This window comes from Passer domesticus, chromosome 2, assembly GCF_036417665.1.
Source record: "Passer domesticus isolate bPasDom1 chromosome 2, bPasDom1.hap1, whole genome shotgun sequence".
Classification (NCBI taxonomy): domain Eukaryota; kingdom Metazoa; phylum Chordata; class Aves; order Passeriformes; family Passeridae; genus Passer; species Passer domesticus.
Window position 1 is genome coordinate 35163864 of NC_087475.1, and position 24353 is coordinate 35188216.

A 24353-nucleotide genomic window follows, 5' to 3' on the forward strand; every position below is an offset into this window, starting at 1 on the left:
GGAATGAAGATGTACAACACACAGACAAACAGAAGGAGAACAGATTTTATATAATTTACTGCTCTTCCAGTGAGATATAACACCAAAGAGTAGTACATTCAGTGAACATTATAAACAATGAGATTTAAATGTTGTTGTCTACTTTAATGACTTCATTTTTCTGTTAAAAATATTTAAAGATGAAGAAGGACAGGGGGCTCTGTAGTCACACAGAGGGTACATGAAAAGGCAGGTTCTGTGCTTCTCAGTTCCAGGATGCCAGCACAGACAAGGGACATACTGTTGCTGTGGTACACTCAGGACATTTCATACATACAGAAACTTTTCCAGATCTGTGCACTGAATTTACCCAACCCAGAAAAATGTGGACACAAAGCAGGAAGGCTGTCGAGACTGGTGACATGGTTTGTTACCCACCTACAGGGAATGAATCTGGCTAGTGCAAAGCTGGGAGCAGCTCTTCTGCAGGCCAGAGCAATGGGCTGATACTCCTGTACAGGGCAGCATCCCTAAGCAATAAGCAGAAAACAGTAGAATGGATTGAAGCAATGATAGCTGGCCTACACCCAAGCCAGAAGGAAGACCCATGTTCAGCTATCCTTCAGGTGCTGCCCTGTACAAATATTTACATGAAAAATGAGTGACAGAAAAGGCTGAAAATTATGTGAATCAAGTAGTGAAGAGGGTGTCCATCTATTCTGACATTTGTCCCAAGGCCAGCAGGGACCCTGCTTCTCCCCATGGTTTAACGGAAGTAAGGATAAGGGAAATGAGGCAATGAAATCACATTGTCAAAACATGCAAAAATACATCAAGGCAAACTCATAGTTTCTATCCTTCTTGTTCTCCATTCCTGTAAGCACCACAGGGAAACAGATTTCAAGGACAAGGTAGGTTTAATATTGTCTGGTTTTCTTTTCTATTTTCTTTTCTGTTTCTTGTTTATTTTACTCCAAAGATGCTAGGAAGGACATACTGAGTTTTGTCATTTCTGCTAGTTTTAATGTTAAAATAACTGTGAGGGTTGGATAGACACTACCTAATGGCAAATGCCTGCTTTCCTCTGATGAATGTCTCAGCCAATATTTTGATGGCGCATTTTTTCTACAATCTGAAAATAATAGTATAATTACATTTTAAAATTTGCAATTTCCAGTGTTACTGGTCTCATCCACATAGCAGTACTTTGTTTGTTAAGTTAAACCTGAATTACAGAATTATTAGAGACTGTGTTACTGTCTGTTGAAAACACAGCCAAATTGGAAATATTTGGATTTTAGGACTTTGCATCCACAGAGAAAAATTACTAAATGGACTGAACTCTTTTAGAAGCACTTCATTTAGGCACCAGTAGAATGGGAGTATGTCAGTATCTTTTCTCTTTCATGATTTCAATACTTTAGAAGATTTCATATACACAATTCCCTGAAAATGCTGCAGGAACACAGGCATAATCTTACCCTCATAGCACACCCAACATGGATGCAGTAATTCCATTTCATATTTTCCAACTGACAATAATGTCTTTCAAAATCTTTCAGGAGCAAAGCTGGGAAATGAATCTCAGAGGTCTAGTTTAATGTACCATACTCAACACAGACTTCTCTTAACAAAAAATAGTCATATTGAAAATAAAGTATAAGTTTGGGGTTGTTTTTTGTTTTTTTTTTTTTCAGTTACAAACTTTCCTTTTCATTGGCTATAAAAATCATAGTGGGATCAAAATATGATAAAATATATGGCTTTGCGTTACTCATATCAGCAGGTTACTGGGCAGTTTTTATTCTCATCTAATCACCTCTAGAATCAATGTAGATGCAATTGGACACTGCAGCAGCATTTCAGCTTTTGAATTCCTAACACAACTACCCCCTGTGGAAGGGTTCAGGCTGCTCTGAGAAATAACTTGTGCTGTAGCACAGAGTCTAGCAGTAGCCAATTCTCATAGAAACTTTATAAACTATGGTACAGGAAGGAAACAACTTCACACAGAAATATTTTGATTTTTCTAAAGATTTTCATTGATAATCTGCACAGGAAATATTTGAGATGTGGAAGGAAGTTTGAAATGTCTCTGAGGAAAATAGTACTGTTCTGCTGAAACTGTTTTCCTAAAGAGAAGCAACACATGATACTTGCACAGGTATAAAAATGAGGAGAAAAAGACATTTTCAATAATAAATTTTCAGTTGAGAAAATAATAGTGGCAGTGTTTTTGTTTAGTAATTACATGTGAATTTCAGATGAGGAAAGAACGGAAAGAAATGAATTCTCTTGGATTTAGCTGACAGAGGTGGATAGCTCAGAATTAGAGAGATTCCTCTGAGCTATATTTTCAGTGAATGGAAAAAAATAAATATGGTAAAGTCTTTATTCATCTCTTGTTCTAGAATGGATTGAATAAACCGGTCTAAAGTAGTTGGGTTTATTTTCCAGGCAGTGTTAAGGCAGTATAGAATTACTGGTTTCCTTACGGGCATCTATACAGCTTTTTGGTAGGTTTAAGTATGACAAAATCCACCTCACACCTAACAGCATCTTCAGAGTTAGGTAGAAAGATTAAAGGTAGCTAAAAAATTGCTTAAAAAAACTTGCAAAGACCTGTATTATTTGAGCAGTTATTCAGTCTTTCTGCAGAGTGGACATGGGGTATTATTTCTGTTTTTGCAGGCATGAACGGGACAGCCATTGAAAATTTTGCTTGTGTCATTTTTAATGTTTCCTTCATGAACTGTACTTGGCATGTGGGCAGAACTGCTACAGAAGACACCCAATATTTCCTGTACTGGAGGCCCTCGAAGTAAGTAGGCCTGCTTGAATATTGGGAATTTTGATTTGTGGTTGAACATGTGACATGGTCAACGTTTTATTGATACAATATTTAATGTAAAGGAAAGAAGATGTCACAGAATGCCAAAATTACATCAAAGATACCTGTGGAAGGCACACAGGATGTCGATTTCAAAATGTGACAATAGACAATATCAATGCTTATTTCCTGGTAAATGGATCCAGAAGTGGACAAAGCATTCAGTCATATGAGAAGAAGATACTGCTATACAAAATTGGTAAGCATTTTTTGTTGATTTAATTTCCAGTTATATGTTAAAAGAATGAAGAATTCATCCCTGGGAAAAGTATGCATTTTGCAAAAAAATTCTCCTCATAATAGTTTGAGGTTTTTTTCACTTTTTCTCAGCCCTAAAGTATAAGAATGGACAAAAGTTAATGAATACAGAAACAATCTGGAATCATAGGCCAGAAAATTTTGAACACTTCAGTTAAATATTTATTCTTTGAGAGAAAGGTGTCATTTTTATAATTAACTAGCTAAGGAGTCCTAAGTGGGACTATCTAGGTCTTGGTCTTATAATCTCATAATGCTGTTCATCCACATAATGAAAAGAACCAGTTACCTTAATGCTGTGAGCAAAAACTCCCATTTTTTAAATGGAAGAATGTTAATAAAAAAAGTCTGTTTAATTTGAATACAAAAATACTTAAATCCGAGAAATAAAACCAAATCTGCAGAAATCATATGCTGAATTCAGTAAAATGTAATAAATGTCTTGTGTTTTTAGTTTTCCTTACTGTTGCAGCTGGTACTCCAGGATCCTCAACTGAAATGTTAAATCAGGGGGTCCTGTTCAGAATATGGGGACAATATAGAAATTCTGCTAAAGTTACATCTTTTTAGATCAGTTGCTTGAACATCTATGTATATTTTTAAAAGCAAAGACAGCTATTACTAATCAATAGTATTTCTGGTTATATTCTTGTAGAAAAACTCACCCCTCCATTAAATGTCACAGTGAACTGTACAGAGGCTTCTCACAGATGTATTATTTGGTGGCAACCACCTCGTACAAGTCATGTGAAGAAAAAGAGTTGTTTCATATATGAAATTGTCATAGAAAACAAGGTGAGAATAATTGTGACATTTAACAACATTAAATGTCTGTCTCTATTTCCACACATAACACCATACAACCCTGTTCTCATCCCCTTCTTTTGAAAGTTTGAATGAATATGGAAAGTGATATTGTATCCTTCAAAAATAAAGTTCAAAATATTGGTGAGCTTATTTTTGCTCCAACAGTGAAAAATTAAAATAAAAAAGGAGACTTAACTTAGCTAAATTAAATGTTTAAGACTACAAAAAATACACAGACAAATAAACAATGAAAAAAACATTTTCCGAGTTGATTTGTAAATTTTAGATATATTGTTTTAACAACTAAAATATTAACATTTTGTCAACCTCAGCCTTTTATTTCTTTTGTTTTGTGCCTTGATGCTCAATTCTGTAACCAAATTTAAATGGTGCAATATTTCAGAGCATCAGTGGAGAGGAAAAGCCACTTACTGGAAGAACAGCTTAAATTTCACAGTTTAAATGCCGTCTTTAAAAGAAGGCTTTTAAAATATTACATACACTTTTTGTTTCTGAAAATCAAACACCCATGAGAGAAGACCCTTTATCATATAGTAGCAAAAGAATAATTCTAAAAATTAAACTTTTCTCTTGTTGTTAGGCTGATGCTGAGAAAAACACCAAAACCACATCTCAAACAGTAAGTCTGTATTAATCTAAGATTTATGCCATATTGAAATTTCTTCTGTATCAGAGTGTCCTCCAGTCAAATTGGTTTGGTTTCACACTACCTGTTTCAATGTATTGCACATGCCTTATTTTTGACAAATTTTCTAATTCTGAAGTTTTTAACTGTATAAAACTTGGTACAAAAGCACCTGCACACGTGAACTTTGTTATCACGTCACTAAATCTTCCATTTTACCTTCTTTTTTACTTCCTAACAGATTCATAGATATGTGAAAATATGGATCATGATTCTGTGTAACACAAAAAATGTGGGGATTTTTTCCTTTGTAATACTCTCTGGAAAGGATTGAGATGTAAGAGAAAATATTACCTCAAAGATTAGGCCAATATAAAGATGGAGGAAAAAAAAAAGTCTGGCTATCACACTCTACTTCAATTCTGAAAATATCCACTGTAACAAAGTGCCAGATCTTTAAAGAACTTTTTCCTTTAGGTCCCATTGCTTAACAGAGTCTAAGGAGCCAGGGAAACATACAGCAAATTTCAACCTCATATTACCCAGTAATGAAAATATTCAAACAAGGGGAACTAAGATGAAACAATCTAACTTATTAAGGGATATTTTTCTAATTATTTAACTCTAGTCTGTTCTCAGAAAGATTATATAAATGTAAAGTATAAAATTGTATCATAATTATACTAAAATAATGCAAAAATTCTCATTCTATTTATTTTGCATTTAGGCAGCAATCATTGAAAATAACTCCTACCTATATGAAAGCTTCAGCTCAGAAAAAAGGTACAGCGTCAAAATCAGAGCAACAGATGCAGGCTTTTGTTTAGTAAGTTCCAACTGGGGAGAGTGGAGTACACCTGTGGAATTTGGTAAGAATAAAAATCCCTTGCTGACCTTGTTCAGTTATTACCTGTCTGCCTCATTTTTACTTCATGCTTACAGATGGAACCACATTGATAATTGCACATTAATTTGCTAGGGCAAAGAGAGTCAAAGAAATGCCATGTCTCTGACTATTAGGGGGTTCTCCAATCATTTTTGGGAGACAGTGCTTATTGCACTGGGATAGTGAATGAAGCAGACCTTTTTGAAGTCTATTGCCATCTGTTTTACTTCTTCTATCTCTGCTCCTGACTTTATAATCTCCTTTTTCCTGATGTTGCGGTCTGCCACCTTGGATATTTAAATACTCTGTAGGACTCAGTTCCTCAGGTTCCAAGTTTCTGTGGACAGCCCCCATACTGTTCAGCCATTCTATTCTTTTGCATGCCACAAAAGGTGGCTGTGCTAAAGAATTCATCCCTTTATACAGTGTTTGACACCCTGATGCAAAGCAGATTGCACATAGCTGTGCAATAATTCGTGTCCTGTGATGCTAACCAACACTTTGATGATTTTTTGATTTTCAGGAACACAACAACTTACATCTACATCATCATATATGCTGTTTCTCATACCAAGCCTGGCAGCAGGTCTCACGCTTCTCCTTTGCATGACAGTGTAAGCCCTATCTCTTGTGCAAAATTTTCATTATATAGTTGAAATAACACTTCCCCCAACAGAAAATTTCTGGCTTCTTTTTAAAGGAGATGAGGCAGGGAGAAAATCGACACTGAGCTATACTAGGAATCATCTGTTGGGTGTTCCTCAATTATGCCCTATACTTCTGATTCCCAACATTCTTATCCACTTGATTAATATAACACAATGTTTTCCAATACTGGGCAATATTAATATTAATACCACATATAAGTACCTCTTTCCTACCATCAGCCTCTGCAATGTAGAGGGGTGGTACATAAAATTTTTCCATGTTTTGACAAAATTTCCCTTTCACATACTTAAAAAAACCAACTTCCTATAAGGCCATAGGAAGTCATAAAATAAATAACTGTCGTCTAAATTCTGAGCAACAAAATTATAACATTGTATTCAGCCTATGTAATTTTTAGCTACTTTTGAATTAGAAGAATACTGCTTATGTCTTAGAGAAACAAAATAGTATGTCAGGAGCATTGTTATAGTGTTCGTGTGTTTGCAAACTGTCTTTTCTTCACCAAAACTTTTTGTCACTGTAGAAGGGCTTATTTGAAAAAAACATCTGCCACAGTACCACAGCCAAGAGACCCATTCCGTGAGCCCTCTCCAATGGGCTTCCAGGTATGCTTTCTTTCCATTTGCCTGAAATTAAAAAATTTAGTCTCAAACGTATGACCTAACTGTCAGAAAGATGCACTCAAGTAAGAATCAAATTTCTTTCTTTTTCTTGTTCTTGGGATATGGACAGAGAAAGTCCACACACAAATAACTTGTCTGTTTTACCTTTTCCATTATGAAATAATTGTCATCTGTCTACCTGGAGCATTGGAGAAAATGCAGTTTCACCCTGCTCTCCCTATAAGCCATACGCTATCACTAAAATAATGTTGAGCGTAAGTTTCTCAGCAAAACGCAGAGTCAGGTAGGGAAAGAAGGGACAAAGAAATGTTCAGTAGTTTTAGCATGCTAGTATTGGGCAGTGATGATAAAGGAGGTAAAAGTTTCTAGGATATGGTAAGCAAGAAAGTAGAGCAGAGTGTTGAGAGGTGCTAACTTGTGTGGAATGCTGGAATGACTCATGAGAAGGAACAGACAGACTGCAGGAACTGCTCTTCTGGAGAGCATGTTGCAGTTTGCTGCAATTTGCAGTCTTTAGGTTGGCTTCAGGCAAGTCTGGAAGACATAATTTGTCTGCAGACATATGCTGAATCTTTATAGAGTGAACCTTTATAAATATTTTTATTTTCTCTTCCTTGATCATGTTAACGTTTCTCTGTTTTAAAAGATAATTTTTCCAGCTTTTTACTTGAAAAGTCTTTGCTCCTCTTTGGGAGCTATATGGAAGGATCATCTAGACATGTCTACCTCAGTCTTCTAACTGACAGAGTCCTGATGCAGGTTTTATACAATAAATAACAAATTTGGATGACAGAAGATTTATAAATCATGACCTTGTGACTAATCTCTAGCATGAAACACTAACAAAATGTAATATTCTTTCTTTAATAGGTGGAATATATGAATCTATTAAACCAAAAAGAAACTGAAGAAATAACAGATATTGAAGAAGTGATGGAATGCAAGTGAAATGAGCAACTTGATTTTCTTCAAGCTTATATACCTTATTGGCAATAATTAAAAGGTTTTTCATATTCTCTCACTCCTGGAAGCAGGGAGAAAAGCATGGGCCGTAAAGAGAATTCCCCGAGATTGGACTATTTCTGGTTTTTATTATGATGAATATTGTAGTATTTCATAAAAAATAATATCTCAGTATTGCTTTGGAAGCTATTTTACAGTTTTCCAACAGCATACAAAAGAATAAATAAGAACAACTAAACTTAAGGGGTTTATTCAGGATCTTCATTGGTTCAGTGTACCAAAAAAGGTACAGCCGTACTGAGATTGTAGATTTCAGGAATGAAATTTGACATCTGTATGAAAGCTTGCTGTATGAAGACCAGCCAAGATCAAACCTCCTAAGATCACTTGCTCATACAAAGTGAGTACTATTCAAGAGTTCTGAATGCAATCTTCCCATAAGTGCATTTGTTGCCTCCCATTTTTCATCCCTTCCTATCTCTGTTAGATGAAAAAATGACTTAATATATGATTGCTAACAGGTAGCAGACATACATATGTATATGTATTGAGTGGGAAATGTTGGAAATTGAGCATTTGAGCTCTCCAGCAGAAGCCTGTCACTTGTTAATTGTGGTACAGGCAAGTTGTGTGTTTTTATAACACCTGCAAGAAACAGAAGCATAAGCATAGCCTGAATCCTCCAACTAATAAGGAGATATGAGAGAAAGCCCTCAATGGGTGTTGATCACTTATTTTGACCTTCCTTTTGCATGAAATTGAATATGAGTCAGTCCTTCCCTGGCAGCCAGAAGGGCCAACCTTGTTCTGGGCTATATCAGACATTGCATGGCCAGCCGGGCAAGGGAGGGGATTGTCCTGCTCTGCTCTGCACTGGGGTGGCCTCACCTCGAGTGCTGGGGGCAGTTTTGGGTGCCACAACATAATAAAGATATAAAGCCATTAGAGAGGGTCCAAAGAAAGTCTACAGAGATGATGAGGGGCCTTGAGGAGAAGCTGTATGAGGAGTGGCTGAGGCCATTTGGGCTGTTCAGCCTGGAGGAGACGGAGGGGAAACCTCATTGCAGCGTGCAACTACCTTGGGAGGGAAATTAGAAGAGCAGGCACTGATCTCTTCTCTTTGATGACCAGGACCCAGGGAGTGGCCTGAAGCTGTGTTGGGAGAGGCTTATGTTGGGTATCAGGAAAATGTTCCTCACCCAGAAGGTGCTTAGGAACTAGAATAGGCTCCCCAGAAAAGTGGTGACAGCATCAGCCTGACAGAGTTCAAAAAGCATTTGGACAACACTCTCAGGCACATGTTGTGACTCTTGGAGCTCTCCTGAGCAGGGCCAAGAGTTGAACTCAATGACTTTTGTGGGTCATTTCCTACTCAGGGTATTCTGTGATTCTATAATTCCATCAAGTCTCAAGATGGTTAAAGTCATTTCAAGTAGCTGAAATCCTGTTATGGAAAATAGAGTCCTCTCAGTGATAAAACTCCACTAGACCGGGTTATTGTCAAGAGACCATCTTTGGAAGTAAATTTCTAAATGAGCTTTCAATAAAAAAATATTTTTAACGTCTTTTTAAAACAGAACCAGAGAAGGATCTTTCTACTTAAGTTAAAATTGACAAAAGACAAAAATACCTGCATTAAATGGGAAAACTAAAGCACACACTCACTGTAATCTAAGGACAGTTAAACAGATACCGGCTACTGGATCCTCTCCATCTTGCTTCACACAGAGTTGATCATGGCCATTGGTGCACCCCTTACATCCCCACTGCTTTCACTGTGAAAGCTGCTGAGACAGAGAAGTCATTAAGAAAACTTGTTCACTACCAGCACACTAGCAAGAAAACTATAAACCATGAAACAGTGGCAGTGGTAGTAGGTGTGGGACTAAGGTATCACTTTACCATCCCTGGGCAAGGACCCTAAAATCAGTGGGAAAGGATGGTCAGGCTTTAGAATCTTCTAACTAAGCGCCTTGGATGCTCACCCAGGAAGAAGTCCTTTATACTGGTCTCCTGTGGCTATTCCTCTCTTCTGTGCTAAAAACTAGGAAGTTCTTGCTGCAAGAAAAGAATTAATGGTCTTGTCTACTATTTGTATTTTTGTGACATATGCAGAAGATGCAACACACGAGTACAGCAAAACACCAGACAGCTCTTGAGAACATTCCTGGTTTTGTTGGAGCAATAAATTATTCATCAAGTTTTTGTGAGTTTTGAGAAACATTTGGTTTGATAATTTTTCTGCAATGACTTCACTCCCTGTACAGCCAAAAGTCTGTAAACAGCCCTAGTGTCTCTGCCCAGGTTTCTCTTCTCTCCTTTATCCTTCTTTCTCTTCTCCTCATTTTGCTTCCAGCTCCTGGGTGATATCAAGGTTACTCAAGTTGTCTGGTCTCTGAAAGATGACAGACTTTGGTAGCACCCTTAGTAGCACCCTCTTTGCTTGGGAATTTTTAAAATGTGTTTAATTTGTTTGCATTTTTGAAAGGCTTAGGTAAGGAGTTTGCTTAAATATAGACAAGAAAAGAAATCCCCTGGGTAGAACAGTTCCCTTTTCTGCAAAAACACCACTGTCCTTCTGGGCTGTTTGGATTGTTCTGCTGCAGTAATTCCAGTTTAAAGACAAAGTAGCCAAATCAAAACCTCAAACTCCACTCATCCTCGCTATGTTTCAGAGATACATAATCTGAGAAAGCACACAAAAACATGCCGCTTCCCTGCTGTTTTCTCTGCAGGCTCAAGAGATCTTCAGAGTGGGAGCATGGAAAAGCAGGCAAATGAAAATTCTGACTTCCTTAATTTTCCAGAGTCCCATTTGATTCTCCACGACATTTCTTACAGCTCTGATTTTATTAGTTGGGTACTTGTCACTCCCTTTCTCCATGAAAGGCAGTATGCTACCACCACAAAACTGAGTGCTTTCTTCCAAAGATGAGGACAAAATAAACGGTGGCGTTTTGCATTTTTTGAGATCAGAAGTCCTTTCTTCTGTCTTTACAGCACAGTCAGTGTTTTAAAAAAAAAAAAAAAAGTACATGGTTATGTTTGGAATTTATTTAATCTGGAAGTAACATGAACCTTCTGAAAATGGACTTCTTTTTTCTCTGAACAACTATAATAGGCTCAGACCTGATGTCCAAGCTTTCATTTACTTTGTCTGTTGACATCTATAATGTGATAGGAGCAGTCATAGTGATTCTCACCAAAATGAGCTACTTATTTGACTAAATCTGCTTTTTGGTAGAATATCCATCTGTACATACATGTTTGTCACTCCCACCCTTTGTCTCTTAGATATGCTTTAGAAAAACTCTGTCACATTTTCATTCTCTACTAGCATATGAAGAGAGTGAATGTCCATGAATTGGTCCTTATAGAGCAAACATTGCCTTAGGTCCTTCCCTCTGAAACCACAAAAGACCAGGCAAGGCTCTGTTGATTCTCTCATGGTTCTTAATTCTATGGATGACTGGAGTTTTTGAAGTTCTGGATGCTCAAAGTGAGTTGTTCGTCTCCTCAGTTAATACCAAGATATTAAGAGATGTGATTAAATGCATGAACACAACCATAGAGTGCCACTTAATGCATCAGTTCTTTTTTCATGCCTTGCTCTATGCTTTTAGTACTGCATGTGAGCAGAAGTGAGGTAAGTTAATTTTTTTTTTTTTTTTTTTTTGGTAGAAAATAATTTTGCAGTTAAAAAATTTCCAATATGATGAGTAGACTTGCTTCACTACACCTGTTCACTTTAAACTACACGTGTTGAGGAGAAGAAAGCATGTCAGATATCCTCTTTGTGGTGTTGGCTGGCCTAAGCAGCAACTCAGTATCACTAATATTTACAATCAACATGAGATAATAAACCCAGAAAATGATTGCTCACTTCTAGCTCATCGGTCAACAATCTCACACTCTAGCCAGAATCCAGAAAGAAGAAATACTCATGAGCCTGGGCATTTCTGGGTCTCTAGAAGGTAAGCCCTCTTTGTCTCCAAGGAAAAACAGCACCGAGCTACCCTTGGCTTCCACTCTTGGACATAATTTTATCCTAGTCATCTGTGAATAGCTGATACCTTGAACTACTGCTGATATGGTTAAATCATGCCATATGCCAATAAAGAAGCTATAGGATTGGAATGATCTTGACATTTTGATAAAGGCAATTCCTTTCCAGGACTAGCCTGGAAAACTGTTGGGCAACAGGTGAATTTTTCCATATATAGTAGCTAAGAAATGGGAGTGTTAGAGAAGTACATGGACTGTACTCTTTCCTACAAGTTTTTAACTCCAAGCAGAAAGGATCTGTGTGTTTTTAAGAGGAAAATGTTGACATACCTTGATGTTTGAAAAATGTCATATTTTCTAGTTATGCTTCAAATTCAATGTGAGGAAATGAAATTACTTTACATGGATTTTAAATCTCCCTATTAAGCAAATTACATTGCCTTCTGCGAAACAAAGCTTTTCATGGTTTAAAGGAGCTTTTGATGTTTTATACTGTTTATAATAACTCTCTTCTTTAGAAAATGCACGGCTGTGACCCAAAAAGGTAATAAATGCTCAAAAACAGGGCCTGGAGAGGCTGTTTGTATTTGGATGCTTACTACCTGCAATTTTTTTCTGTTTTAGTGGCAGTTTGTATTTTGGCTATTTTCACACGGGGAGAAATGAAATGAGGACAAACACACATCACACTTTCTAGTAGTGATATATCATATCTGAAGACATCATATCCAAGATTTGATATCTCCTTTTTCCATTCGCTTAAAGAACACTTACAGTTTACATTGTCACTTCCCTGGGAACCCCCACAGACCTGGTTATCCCTGCCCAGTCCCTGGAGCTTCCCCATCATGCCCAGAGCCCAGGACCCCATATCAGTCCCCTGGACCCATCAGCCCCTGCCCACTGGTTTCACAGCAGAGCCATTCTCCAGGTTCCCACAGCCCTGTCCTGCCTGGACATGGCTCCTGCCAAGCTGGGCCCACCCTCAGGCCCATGGCCCATCCCAGTCCCCAGGGACACGCCTGGTGGTCAGGGCTGGTGCTGCCCTGGATCCACAGCTGCCCTGATCTGGGCTGGAGGTGACAGCTGGGACTGCCAGGCCTCACCCTGATTGCCTCCATGGAGAAAACCCATCATCCATCCCCCAGAAATGGTTTGTATGGAGAGATGCTTTGTACTGGTCAGTATTGTTTAGAGCTGGAGAGAAATAACCTGTAAAAGTAAATTTAACCACATTCTGGTGTCCCAACACCACCATACTCTGGTGCAACAAAAGGGGAAATTTAACCAGCTAACTTCTTGTTCACGTTATAAGAAATCCTGAGTTAGGCAATTACAAAATTTGCTATGAATCAGGGGGGAAGTGATGAACATTTATTTTGCAACACTTCCGATGCTAAGATGGTTCCCCAAAACACAAGCAGCAAGGGAGACAGCCCTATTTATAGATATACAGTCTTTTAAAATATAGTCTTTCCATCTTCTCTGAACCTGAAGATTATAATAGAAAGATAAACGAGGTAAAGACATTTTGAAATAAAAGGTAGGTCCATCTTTTTCTTTCCAGCTCTTTTGTTTGCTGAGGTATTTACTGAGTCTCTAGGAAGTCCAGGACTGGAGGGGTGTCTGGATGTCTGAGACAAAATCTAAAAAGCTGCCAGAGGAATATATGGAACTAAATTGAATGAAGGTTTTTTCACAAATAAAGTACCTGCTGCATGCTAAGAAAGATCCTAGACTCAATTTTGATTTTTTTTACTGGGTTTGATACTGAATTTTTAGAAGTGACAGAGTGTTCCTCTATTATAGAATCATATTCACAGAATGATTTGGGTTGGAAAGCATCTTGAAGGCCATTTAGTTCAAACCCCTTCAGGGACTGTTTCAGTACACCTGGTTGCTCAATGCCCCAACAAACCCAACCTCGAATACTTCCAAGAATGGTGCATCCAAGCTTCTCTGGGCAACCCGTTCCATTGCCTCACTGCCCACACAGCAAAGGTTTTCTTCCTTGTATCTGATCTACATCCTTGAAAACACATGAACTAACACCCTCAGCAAACTTACCACATTCAGCATTGGGTGACTTGAGTTGATGGATATTACTGTGACCTATTTTGCTATTTTCTCCTTGCAGCTATTTACCCACTTGCCTGACATCTAATCAACCTTAACTTTATACATAGCAGATAGAAAAACAATCTTTAGACCTTAAAATTGCAGCCATCCAATGTATGTCTATAATGTTTATGCAGTGCTCCTGAGATCACCAGCTTTTTTTTCACACAAATTGTTTTGTTGCAGCTATAATCACATCTTTTGGGGATTTATCCATTTTAAAAATTCTTCATTTAATCTATCAGGGCAAATATCTTTCAGTGTTAAAAAAAAATTAAAGAAGTCATTCCTAAACCAAGCAATAACCACCTGGAGTCTAACATACCTAAGTGTGTGTCATGGTGGTCCAGCTTGGAGGAGTCACATGATTTTTCTTCACCATGGATATTCCTGTGTTTGCAGGCATGAAGGGCTCAGCCATTGAAAACTTCTCCTGTGTGCTTTATAACATCTTCCTCATGAACTGCACTTGGCAGGCAGGAAGGGACGCTCCAGCAGACACACAGTATTTTCTCTACTGGCAGAAGTCAAGGTAAGTAGCTCTGCTTGAGACAGGAAATTCTGAATTCTCATTCAACACATCACAGTGCCCATGTTTAACTGAAATATTTTGCCGTATGCAGAGATGAAGAGGAGATAGAATGTGAGCTTTACATTAAAGATGAAAATTGCAGAAATGTGGGATGTATCTTCCAAAACGTGAGCATAGGGATTGAAAAAGCTTACTTCCTGGTGAATGGGTCTAGCAAACACTCTCTGATCCAGTTCTATGATGAGTACATTGACCTGTATAAAATTGGTAAGTAAATAATTTATTTTAGCTTTATTTCAGTTGTTGTATGAAAATAGTAGGGCATTTATCCCTGAGGAGGAACTGCGTATTCTGTCTCACCTAGGGTTGAGAGTAAGAGACTGTGGCTTCCTCAAGAAAACCTATTCCCCAAGCAAAAGACAAGGAGGGGAATTAAACAGGAAAGCTCCACAGCTGCATTCTGTCTCAGATTCTTTAGCAATCTACCCTGATGAGTTTTAGGTTTTTCTGAAGCAAGGTCCACAAGACTTTAAAAAATACTTTCCCCTGCTGCCCTTTCAGTGATGGCCAGACACCTCTCAATAGAAGAGAGAAGAGACTTTTTAGAAGTATATCTGAGCACTAATTTTGCTTTTCTTTGCCAGTAGGGATGACATACAGGACACCATACCCTGGAGTAAATGAATTAAGACATGTACAACATATCTTAGGCATGTGGTACTTGAAAGCATCCTGTGCAGTTTCTGTTACTGCAGCAAAGTCTCACTGCAAATGTCACACTGCTTCTGGTATTGTTCTAAAGTAAAGGTTTTGTTCTATAAGAAGAAACTGAGCTGTAATATCACTCATGGCAAAAAAACCCAAGTTTGTTCTTTGACCAAGTAGCCCTCCACAGACAGGTCATCCACAGTAATAAATTCTCTTAAAAAAGAAGAGAGTATTTTACCTAACTCCTCTAGAAAAATAAATGGAGGGGAATGTTTCTGTGTATGCTCCTATATCGTGTTTCCTGTCTTAGTCCCTTTTCTTTTGTTCTATGATCCTGTGTACATGATTTAGAAAACTTTGGTCTTTAAACTATTTCTAATAAGTCCTAAGAAAAACAGGTGTCTTTGTTCATAGAAGTGTTACTTGCAATTTCACTCTCTTTCATCAAATAAAAAAGAGATAAAGTGATTTTAATTATTTGAATTCTTGGTTATATTATTTCAGAAAAGCTCATCCCTCCATCAAATATCACAGTCAGCTGTGATGAAATGAAAAATGATTGCATAATTCAATGGCGACGACCCCAAATAAGTCATTCTAACAAGGACATGTGCTTTAAATATGAAATTAACATAAACTATAAGGTAAGAATGTCTTCACTTACACTTAACGTTCATATATTTGCATTTACCAATACACGTGAGTAAAAAGTAAATAAGTCTCTCTTCTGTGATGTAGCCTTCCCCATAAATAGCACATTATTCCTTTGTGACTGCACTTTTCCAGTTCATACCAAATCCTGCTCAGTCATACTGCCCCATTTTTATTTTTTTTAATCCCTGCCTCCTTGAGTAAGACACTGCTGGAGATACCCTGGATGTCTGGGACAGTCCCAGAGGAGAAGCATGGTAAATCAAGATTCAAATACATCACAGTTTTGTATGTGACAGCACTTAGAAAAGGCACTTATTTCACTAAAACTTCTTGGAGTTGCCCTGGATTGGGGGTATTTCCAGTGGAAACTGGATCTCTGTGGACGGCCAGAGCTGGCCTTTAAAGAGTGAAAATAGAATTGGGCATTCACTTAACAATTTTGAATTAATAGACACGAATTAATTTCTCCAAGTATGAAATGCTTACCCAGATATAAGCATCACACCTGTTGGTCCAAAAGTTGAAGATTTATCATGATAAACAAAAGGAAAATAAATGTGAAAGAAAGGAGAAAGGCAGCGTGATTAAGGACAGGTTAGTGGTGGGTGACCTTGGCTTTGCAAGTCTTTTGGCAGCAGCAGGGAAGGAATGGGATTGCTGCGCTCCACTGCGGCAGAGATGCACCAAAAGGCCACAGGGTGGCAGACAGAGACTACGGAGGAAAAATCTTCCTGCACTACAACCAGATTTACCACCTACTTAGTGGCTGACTGAAGGCATTCTGGAATTTGGAGTTTCTTAGTCTGGGTTGGGTTTACTATTTCACAGACGAGTCTTTTTGCAAGCCCAGCTAACTGCTTTACTTCTCTGAATCACTTGGCTGTTGTAACAAAGAAACATTTTTGAAAACTCTGTCTGACATTGGAATAAAATCTATTGCAGTAATGCAATACCTACTTTTTAATAATTTTTAATATATGCAATATTCATTTTATAAAGGATACTCAATTCATGCTTTGTCTGAAATTTCTAGCTGTTTTTTCATCATCATTAGCAGTTTCCACCAAGTTAATTATGTCAAGGTACAGCAATTGAGCAGTGTAGGCTCCTTTGACACTTATCAGATGCAACTATAATCATATCTTTGGAAGATTTACCCATAAAAATGTCTTCTGCCAAGTGTATTGCTTTATCACTGACAACTCTGCTGGTCTGTCCCCTGATGCCTACACACAGGTTCTCTTACTGGTTCATTATTTACCCCAAGACAGAGCTCTGTGCACACAAGGCACTCCTTTATACACAGTAGAAGGCCCAGTTGCCCAAACCTGTTTGCAGGGACGCAATCACCTTCCTTGGTGAGATGTATCCCATTCCTGCCCAGGAGCCCCTCTTTCTCCAAAAGGATCCCAAGGTCATAATCAAGCCCTGCCGGTAGCAGCAGTTATTCAGCCAGGTGTTGACCTGCTGGATGACTGCAACTCTGCTCAAGCCTTTCCCTCTCACTGGAAGGCCTGAGGAGACACCATCTGGACTTCCTGCCCTTCACCATCCCTCCCAGTGCTCTGTAATCACTTCACTGAAAACTTTCAGGTTGCCCCTGCACCAATAAAGAAGAGCAAGGGGTTCATTGGCCAGATATTTCTCCTAGATTGATCCCTGTGCATAATTTAGCTTGACTGCAGATACTAGAAGGTGTCCTGGACAGCAGCTTGCTTTATAAAATCTTAGAATGGTTTGGGTTGGAAGTGACCTCAAAGGCCATCTAATTGAATCCCCCTGCCATGGCAGGAACAGCTTTCACCAGACCAAGTTACCCAGAGCCCCATCCAGCCTGTCCTTGAACACTTCCAGGCACATCCACACTTCTCTGGACAGTCTGCCCAATGCCTCACCACCAGCACAGTAAAGAATTTCTTCCTAATATCTAATCTAAATTTACCCTCCTTCGTTCTAAGGCCATCCCTCAAGTGCTATCAGTACATACCCTTGTGAAAAATCCCCCTTCAGCCTTCTTGTGGGACTCTTTAGGTTCTGGAAGTGCTGGAAGCTCTCACCAGAGCCTTTTCTTCTCCAGGCTGAACAGCCTCCTGTTCAGATGCCACATGAGCAGGCATGCAGTTATTTGAAAAAAATAAGTCTGGATTAATTGAGTTTTGTTCTAAAATGGTGTATTACAAAATAATTACAAAAATACCTAACTAGTTGTCTAATGGAGAGGATATAGTCTGCAGTCATCAGTTGTCCGTGGTCAGCACATTATGTGGTAGTTATTAAGGCTATTCAAATAAGATGAGCAAATTTTATTCTATCTATCAAAAATGTAGTGGAGGGCAACCTAAAATATCTGTCAATCCATGCTAGTGGCAAATATTTTCATCTAAAAAAATTAAAATATTATTTACATAATATTTGCAATTACATACAGTGACATTTATTGTAATAGTAAAATATTAGATGTAAATGAAAAAGTTTATTTCACAGATTATTTCTTTCTCCTTTTTTTTTTTTTCTCTAGTGTGTGTAAGAATAAGCTTATAGTTTTTATGTTGGTCTGGTTTGCTTTGTGTTTCAATCTGAAATAAAATTTATATCTCAACTGTGATGACAAGGAAAACAAATATCTTTCCATAGCAGAATTAATTACTATGTAAACTTAGCATTGTAGATGAATTAGATATTAGACACTACATGTTATACAAATCACTAGTTTGAGAATGCAGAAAAATTGAATAGGAGATAAAAATTAATTATTATTGAAACATAAAACAAGCAATGATAAAAATAAAGTTAGTTACTTTTGTTTTTCATTCAATTTACAGGACAATCCTAAAGGAAAACCCATATATACTTCCATACAAGTGAGTCTGTTTGTTTGTTATTCAGCAATACATGTTCATTTCATTGTCAGCTGTGAAAAATAAATAGTATGAAAATATCTTTAAATCAGTATGTGCTCAGTGTCCTGTGCTTTATGGGAACCTTATTTATAGATTTCATGAATGCATCAAACCTCTGAATAGTCATGGCATGTTTATTTTTGTAATTTACTATACATTCAGGGGCAGAACATTATTGCTTTTCTGCAAGTATTTTGAAAAATCTCCAATTTTTCATTATGTTGTCCACTCTCCTTCTCAAATACTTGGAACAGACTTTGAAAATCACTGACTACAGAGAAAAGATAAGGTATCTCCTAGGAATTCAATTTTGTTTATGAAAAACATAGACCACAAAAGTCCTTTTGGGATGGAGGCTGTCATCCAGGCATGCCGCACCTCCTTTTAATCAGTGCAGCTTGCACATCCCACCTCTGTGCAAAAACCACCAATAGAAAGAGTATTACATTAAATTCTGGTAACACTGAGTATTGCAGTCATCTACTTATTTTACAGGTTTGGCTGGAAAGTTATGCTTTTTCTGAAAATTCATAATGTTGACACTGAGGCAGATGCACAGACACCTTATTCCTCAAATCACTCAGTTCTAGCAGTACTAAAATGAGATGGTTAAATACGTTTTTCTACCTCTCTATGTGCTTAGGGAAGTTATCAATAAATCATATCATAAGGAATCACAGGTTATATTTTTATAGTGTAAAAGATGAAGTGCTTATAAATGTAAAAAGTTACATGAATGTCAGGTTATTTTTGAAATACATATTTTTGTATGTATTATATATATTTGTATATATATATTTTGTATGTATTATTATTATAATAATAATGTTTTTTTTCTCTATTAAAGCAGTCTTCTTTAATAAGCAATGCTTTCATAGCCTCTTAAAAATTTCACTGGTAAATGGCATATGCATATTATCAACACAGGCATGGAACAAAGAAAAGCAACTCATTTTTTGGGTGTTTTTTTAGGAAGGGGAAAATCGTAACCTATTTCTAAGATCAAACACAAGAAAGAAGTACACCTTGAAAATGAGAGCAGCTGGCAGTGCCTGCTTTGTGAACCCAGCCTGGGGGGAATGGAGTGCACCTGTTGAGTTTGGTAAGGACAAACCCATGGCCTGGGCTACTCTTCCTCCAGGGATGTCCTGTCTACCTCACACATTGTCACACACACGTAAAAAGGATTGGTAAATCTTTTGTTTCACACCACGCTACAGAGAAGAGTGGGAAGAGACTTAATCGATTTCTTAACATTCCAACACTGGAAATAACATTAAAAATTACACCTTTGCAGCTGTAGTGAGCTCCTGCCTACTCCAGGGGGTGGACATACAGGATCAATGTTAATTCTTCCCATCAGACATTTCTGATAAAGTGATAAATTACAGAATTATCTTTATACTGAGTGAAACCTTTCAGACATTCACCACAGTCAGCCACCACAGCAGATGTTTGACACAGCATGAAGTTCAACAAGAACAACAACAAGTTCAAGGTGCTGCACCTGGGTCAGGACAGCTGCTGATACAGTCTGGGGGATGAAGGCATTGACAGGAGCTTTGTTGAGAAGGACTTGGGGGTGCTGGTGGATGAGAGGCTGGACATGACCCAGCCATGGGCACTCACAGCTCAGAAAGCCAAACATGTCCTGGGCTGCATCCAAAGCAGTGTGGGCAGCAGGGGAGGGAGGGGATTCTGCCCCTCTGTTCTGCTCTGGTGAGACCCCAGCTGCAGTGCTGCATCCAGCTCTGGGGTCCCCAGCACAGGAGGGACTTTGACTTGTTGGAGCAAGTCCAGAGGAGGGCTACAAGAAGGATCAGAGAGCTGGAGCAACTCTCAGAGTCTGAGAAAGCTTGGGTTGTTCTACCTGGAAAAGAGAAGGCTCCAGAGACATCCTGTTGCACTCATCTAGTACCTAAAGGGGCTACAAGAGAGCTGGAGAGGGACTTTGTGCAAGGACATGTAGTTGTAGTTCAAGGGGGGATGGCTTGAAACTGAAAGAGTGTAAATTTATGTTAGATTTTAGGAAGAAATTCATCCTATGAGGGTGATGAGGCTCTGGCACGGGTTGTCCAGAGAGGTTATGGATGCCCCATCCCTGAAAGTGTTCCAAGCCAGGCTGGGGCTCTAAGCAATCTGCTGTAGTGGAATGCATCCCTGCCTACAGCAGAGTGGCTGGAATTAGATGATCTCTAAAGGTCACTTCCAACCCAAACTCTTCTATGTTCTGTAATTCTATGATCTATTCCTTATATTACTACTACTACTACTACTACTACTACTACTACTACTAATTTATGAATGTTCCTCTTTCAGGAAATGAGGAAATTATATCTTCTTCACTATGGATTTTACTTGGGGTAGCAGTTGCAACACCCTTAATGGCAATCATCACATTTTTTTTCTGCAAAAGGTAAACTTAATTTATGCATGTATTTTATTTTCTTTGTGTGTGTGTAACACCTAAACTTTTTACACAAATAAGGTGGAAGTGTCTCTGTAGGACAATAAACACCATAAGTGAAACAGAAACGGAAAGAAAAAGCATATTCTCCTGTATTATGCACTTTGCATAGAAACATACAGTAATTCAGAGAAGATACAGCTCTCTCAGTTTGTTAAAACTTTATCCCCACTTTTCACTGTTCATAGTGACATAGCAGGAGAAATTTCTTTCTCAGTCAAAGAAGGAAATTTACTACTAGTAAATCTTCAATCAAAAATTAATATATTACCTTCTAAATTATTAATGTTTTCCTGATATATGTTCATTCTGTATTGAGATTATGTATATTTTTCAGTTTACTTCTAAGAGTGAAGAGGAAGATAAGAGCTTCTTCAAGAATGCAATAGTGTTGTCCCATTATGGTTAATTTTTTAATTAATTTCAATTTTTTATTCAATACATTTTGATTTCCAGGACTGGCTGTTGGAAGGCAGCATTTCCACAGATTCCAGGACCAAAACCTGCTTTCTTTACACTGGCTGATACAAATCCAGAGGTATGTGCTCTTTCTATTTTTATATTAAATGTGTGAAATACATACAAGGCTCTACGGGCTGAATTTTTAAATTATAAGTAACTTATTACAGAGGATAATTCTTCTCTTTACCATATTCTGAAGAAAAAGAAAAGAAAATCAGCAGGAGAATTTTTTTAAGGGAATTCAAATGCAGTGCTCTTCCAGAACCATGGAGTTTCTCCCATTCAGTCTCACAGGTGCACAGGCTGATGCTCCCATTGGTGGATCGGGGCAGCAGGAAGGGCTGTCCACTGTCCCAACACAAGGACACGGACAATGACACAACAGGGCACAGTGAGGCAGCCAGAAACAAAACCAGCACAACTGCCTCCACCAGCAGCTCATCAGCATCAGCAGCAGTCTCTAAAACAGGGTCCTAGACATCACAGTCCTCCTGCTGCTCCCCAGCCGAGCAGGGCTGAATTTGCCACTGAGATTAGCACATCTCCTCACTCTCTTCATCTACAACCACCACAGAGTTCCTCACACCTGACCCCAGTGTCTGAGCCCTGTGTCCCCCCAGGTCCCTCCTCCAAGCCTGAATCCCTCCCAGATGCACACCTCGCCTAGCAAGTTACACATGCAGGAAAGAAAAGAAGGCGACACAGAAAAAAGTTCAAAATAGGATTTTGTAAGGAAACAGGACAGACTGTGGCAGTCACACAGAGAAAAATAGGTGAAATACTCTCAGAATTGTGCATAAGTAGAGGCTGACCTAACATTACCTATAAAACTGATGGAAGTTTTTATTTTCATTTCAGCTGATGGAGAGCAACATACAGTCAATAACATCTGAAAATGAAGAGATAGTATTAGTTGCTGACATCGTGAGATAACCAAGAAAAATGAAGGAGTCTGAAAGTGTATTTCTTAGACAACTGTGTATCCCTGTGGAAAGTCTTTACTTTCTTTACTTTACTTTCTTTACTTTCTTCTTTTTCTTACATAAAAGCATGACGGATCCAAGAGAGAATGATACCTCATATGCAATCTCTTTAAATGCCATTGTATTTGCTTTTAGTTTTGGCTAATTTTGACTGTTTGGGTAAGTTGTCCTTATTGGATATTTTCTATTTTGTAAATATGATTGGAATATTTTATTCAAGAAGTTTTAGTTATGTTTTAGTCTTAAGGAAAAATAATTGTCTTTCTATTTCATATTAAAATATTAATTATTAATTTATTGTGTTGAATAAAATTTTTAAAATTCTGATGCCTGAATTTCACTGTTCTACCATCAAAAATGGGCCAGCTCATACTAGAAGTTTATTTGGAACTCTTCAAGTACATATGAGCAACTAGAAAAATGATATTTGCTCAGATTTTTACACTAGACACTTGAACATCGCTATTTGATTATTGGACTAATTTTATAATGGTACTAGAGGTTTTATTATTAGACTAAACATTCCTGGGACTATTTTCTTGCAAAGGGGCCAATTTACATATAAGAGTCTAGACACACTTTCTTAAACCCCTAAATGAAGTGGACACATGCAAACTACCTTTAGAAATTAGCCCTGGCCTGAGCTAACCTCTGGACTATGTCCAGGAGCTGTTCAGGACATTACTTGTAAATCCTGGCTGAACTAATGCTGGGAACAGTTGTTCCTGGACATGTTCCAGTGCTGGGGAGCCTTCCAGTGCTGTACTTTCTGCAGCTTATACCATGGCTGAGCACAAACAGCTCTTGGCACACCTATTGCCTTTGACACAGTTAATGATTACCTTTTGGTCAAAGACTCACCTGGGAAGTTTTTGCAGCAGGTCAGAACAACAAAACAAATTTCTAAAAGAGGCTGAATTCATGCTGGACACAGTTGTAAACCATCTTTGTATTTTTCCCAGTATGCAGCAGTGGTCAGAGTGGAAATGCTCACAGTAACTTGCTAAAAGGGTGGTGGGGTTCTAGCAGAATGGTTTATATAACCTTGCACAGTAACTCTCCTCTTGGGCAAAATTGCCAGAGTGAGGCATAGTTTGGCTCCAGTCCACCAAAACCTAGCCATGAGCTATGAACAACCATTCAGTGGCTCAACCTGAGAAAGGGAATAGTAAAGTGTAATAAAGACAGTATCAGGACACTCAAGAGATGGCATGGGGGTCTTGTTAAGTAGAACCTAAACAAACTGCTCCTTTGTTTTCTGTTTTCTCCTGGAGAGGGATAACATATTCAACTGATTCAGGAAAGGTGTTACAGACAGAATCCTGATGAAGTAGTCCAGGATACAATGTAAAATCATTGAATCACAGAATGATCAAGGTTGAAAAAGCCCTCCAAGATCGTTGAGACCAAACCTTGACCTAACACCACCACCTTTTCAACAAAGCCATGCAACTCAGGCCACATCCAGTCATTTCTTGAACACTTCCAGGGATGGTGAGCCACTCCTCATATGGCTTACAAATGGATCAGTTAAAACTAATTCAGCAGCCACTGTTTGGGCAGCCTGAAGGTCGGGTGATGCTGTAATATCACCTTCACACCACCTAGAACCTCCCCAGGCATGCCATCACACCAGCATGCAAATCCCCTCATCAAAATTAATCAGGCACCCTGACACACACCTTGCTTCACAAATATCTGTGACATGAAAGGGTGATAGTTCAGAAAGGTTACTCAAGGTGGCAGTGGTCACTGAGGTGGGTGCTGGTACCCATGCAGAGCACATTTGATGGATAGACAGTT

The 24353-nt window shown here is 38.3% G+C and overlaps 1 protein-coding gene across 1 annotated transcript; it reads left to right on the forward strand.

Moving 5' to 3' along the window:
* Nucleotides 1–782: 782 nt before the first annotated feature.
* LOC135293729 (interleukin-5 receptor subunit alpha-like) lies at nt 783–22874 on the forward strand. The gene is made up of 14 exons (XM_064408215.1): nt 783–890; nt 2671–2800; nt 2893–3068; nt 3783–3922; nt 4536–4574; nt 5308–5449; nt 14247–14376; nt 14468–14643; nt 15589–15728; nt 18561–18599; nt 19611–19740; nt 20958–21054; nt 21562–21643; nt 22426–22874. Exons 2-14 carry the CDS (start codon nt 2673–2675, stop codon nt 22498–22500), a joined length of 1494 nt encoding a protein of 497 aa, XP_064264285.1. The 5' UTR covers nt 783–890; nt 2671–2672; the 3' UTR covers nt 22501–22874.
* The last annotated feature ends 1479 nt before the right edge of the window (nt 22875–24353 follow it).

Coding starts and splice junctions, on each gene's coding strand:
- LOC135293729 (XM_064408215.1), top strand. CDS start 2,673: ATGAACGGGACAGCCATTGAAAATTTTGCTTGTGTCATTTTTAATGTT. Junction 3,069..3,782: donor GATACTGCTATACAAAATTG/GTAAGCATTTTT, acceptor ATATTCTTGTAG/AAAAACTCACCCCTCCATTA. Junction 5,450..14,246: donor GAGTACACCTGTGGAATTTG/GTAAGAATAAAA, acceptor CTGTGTTTGCAG/GCATGAAGGGCTCAGCCATT.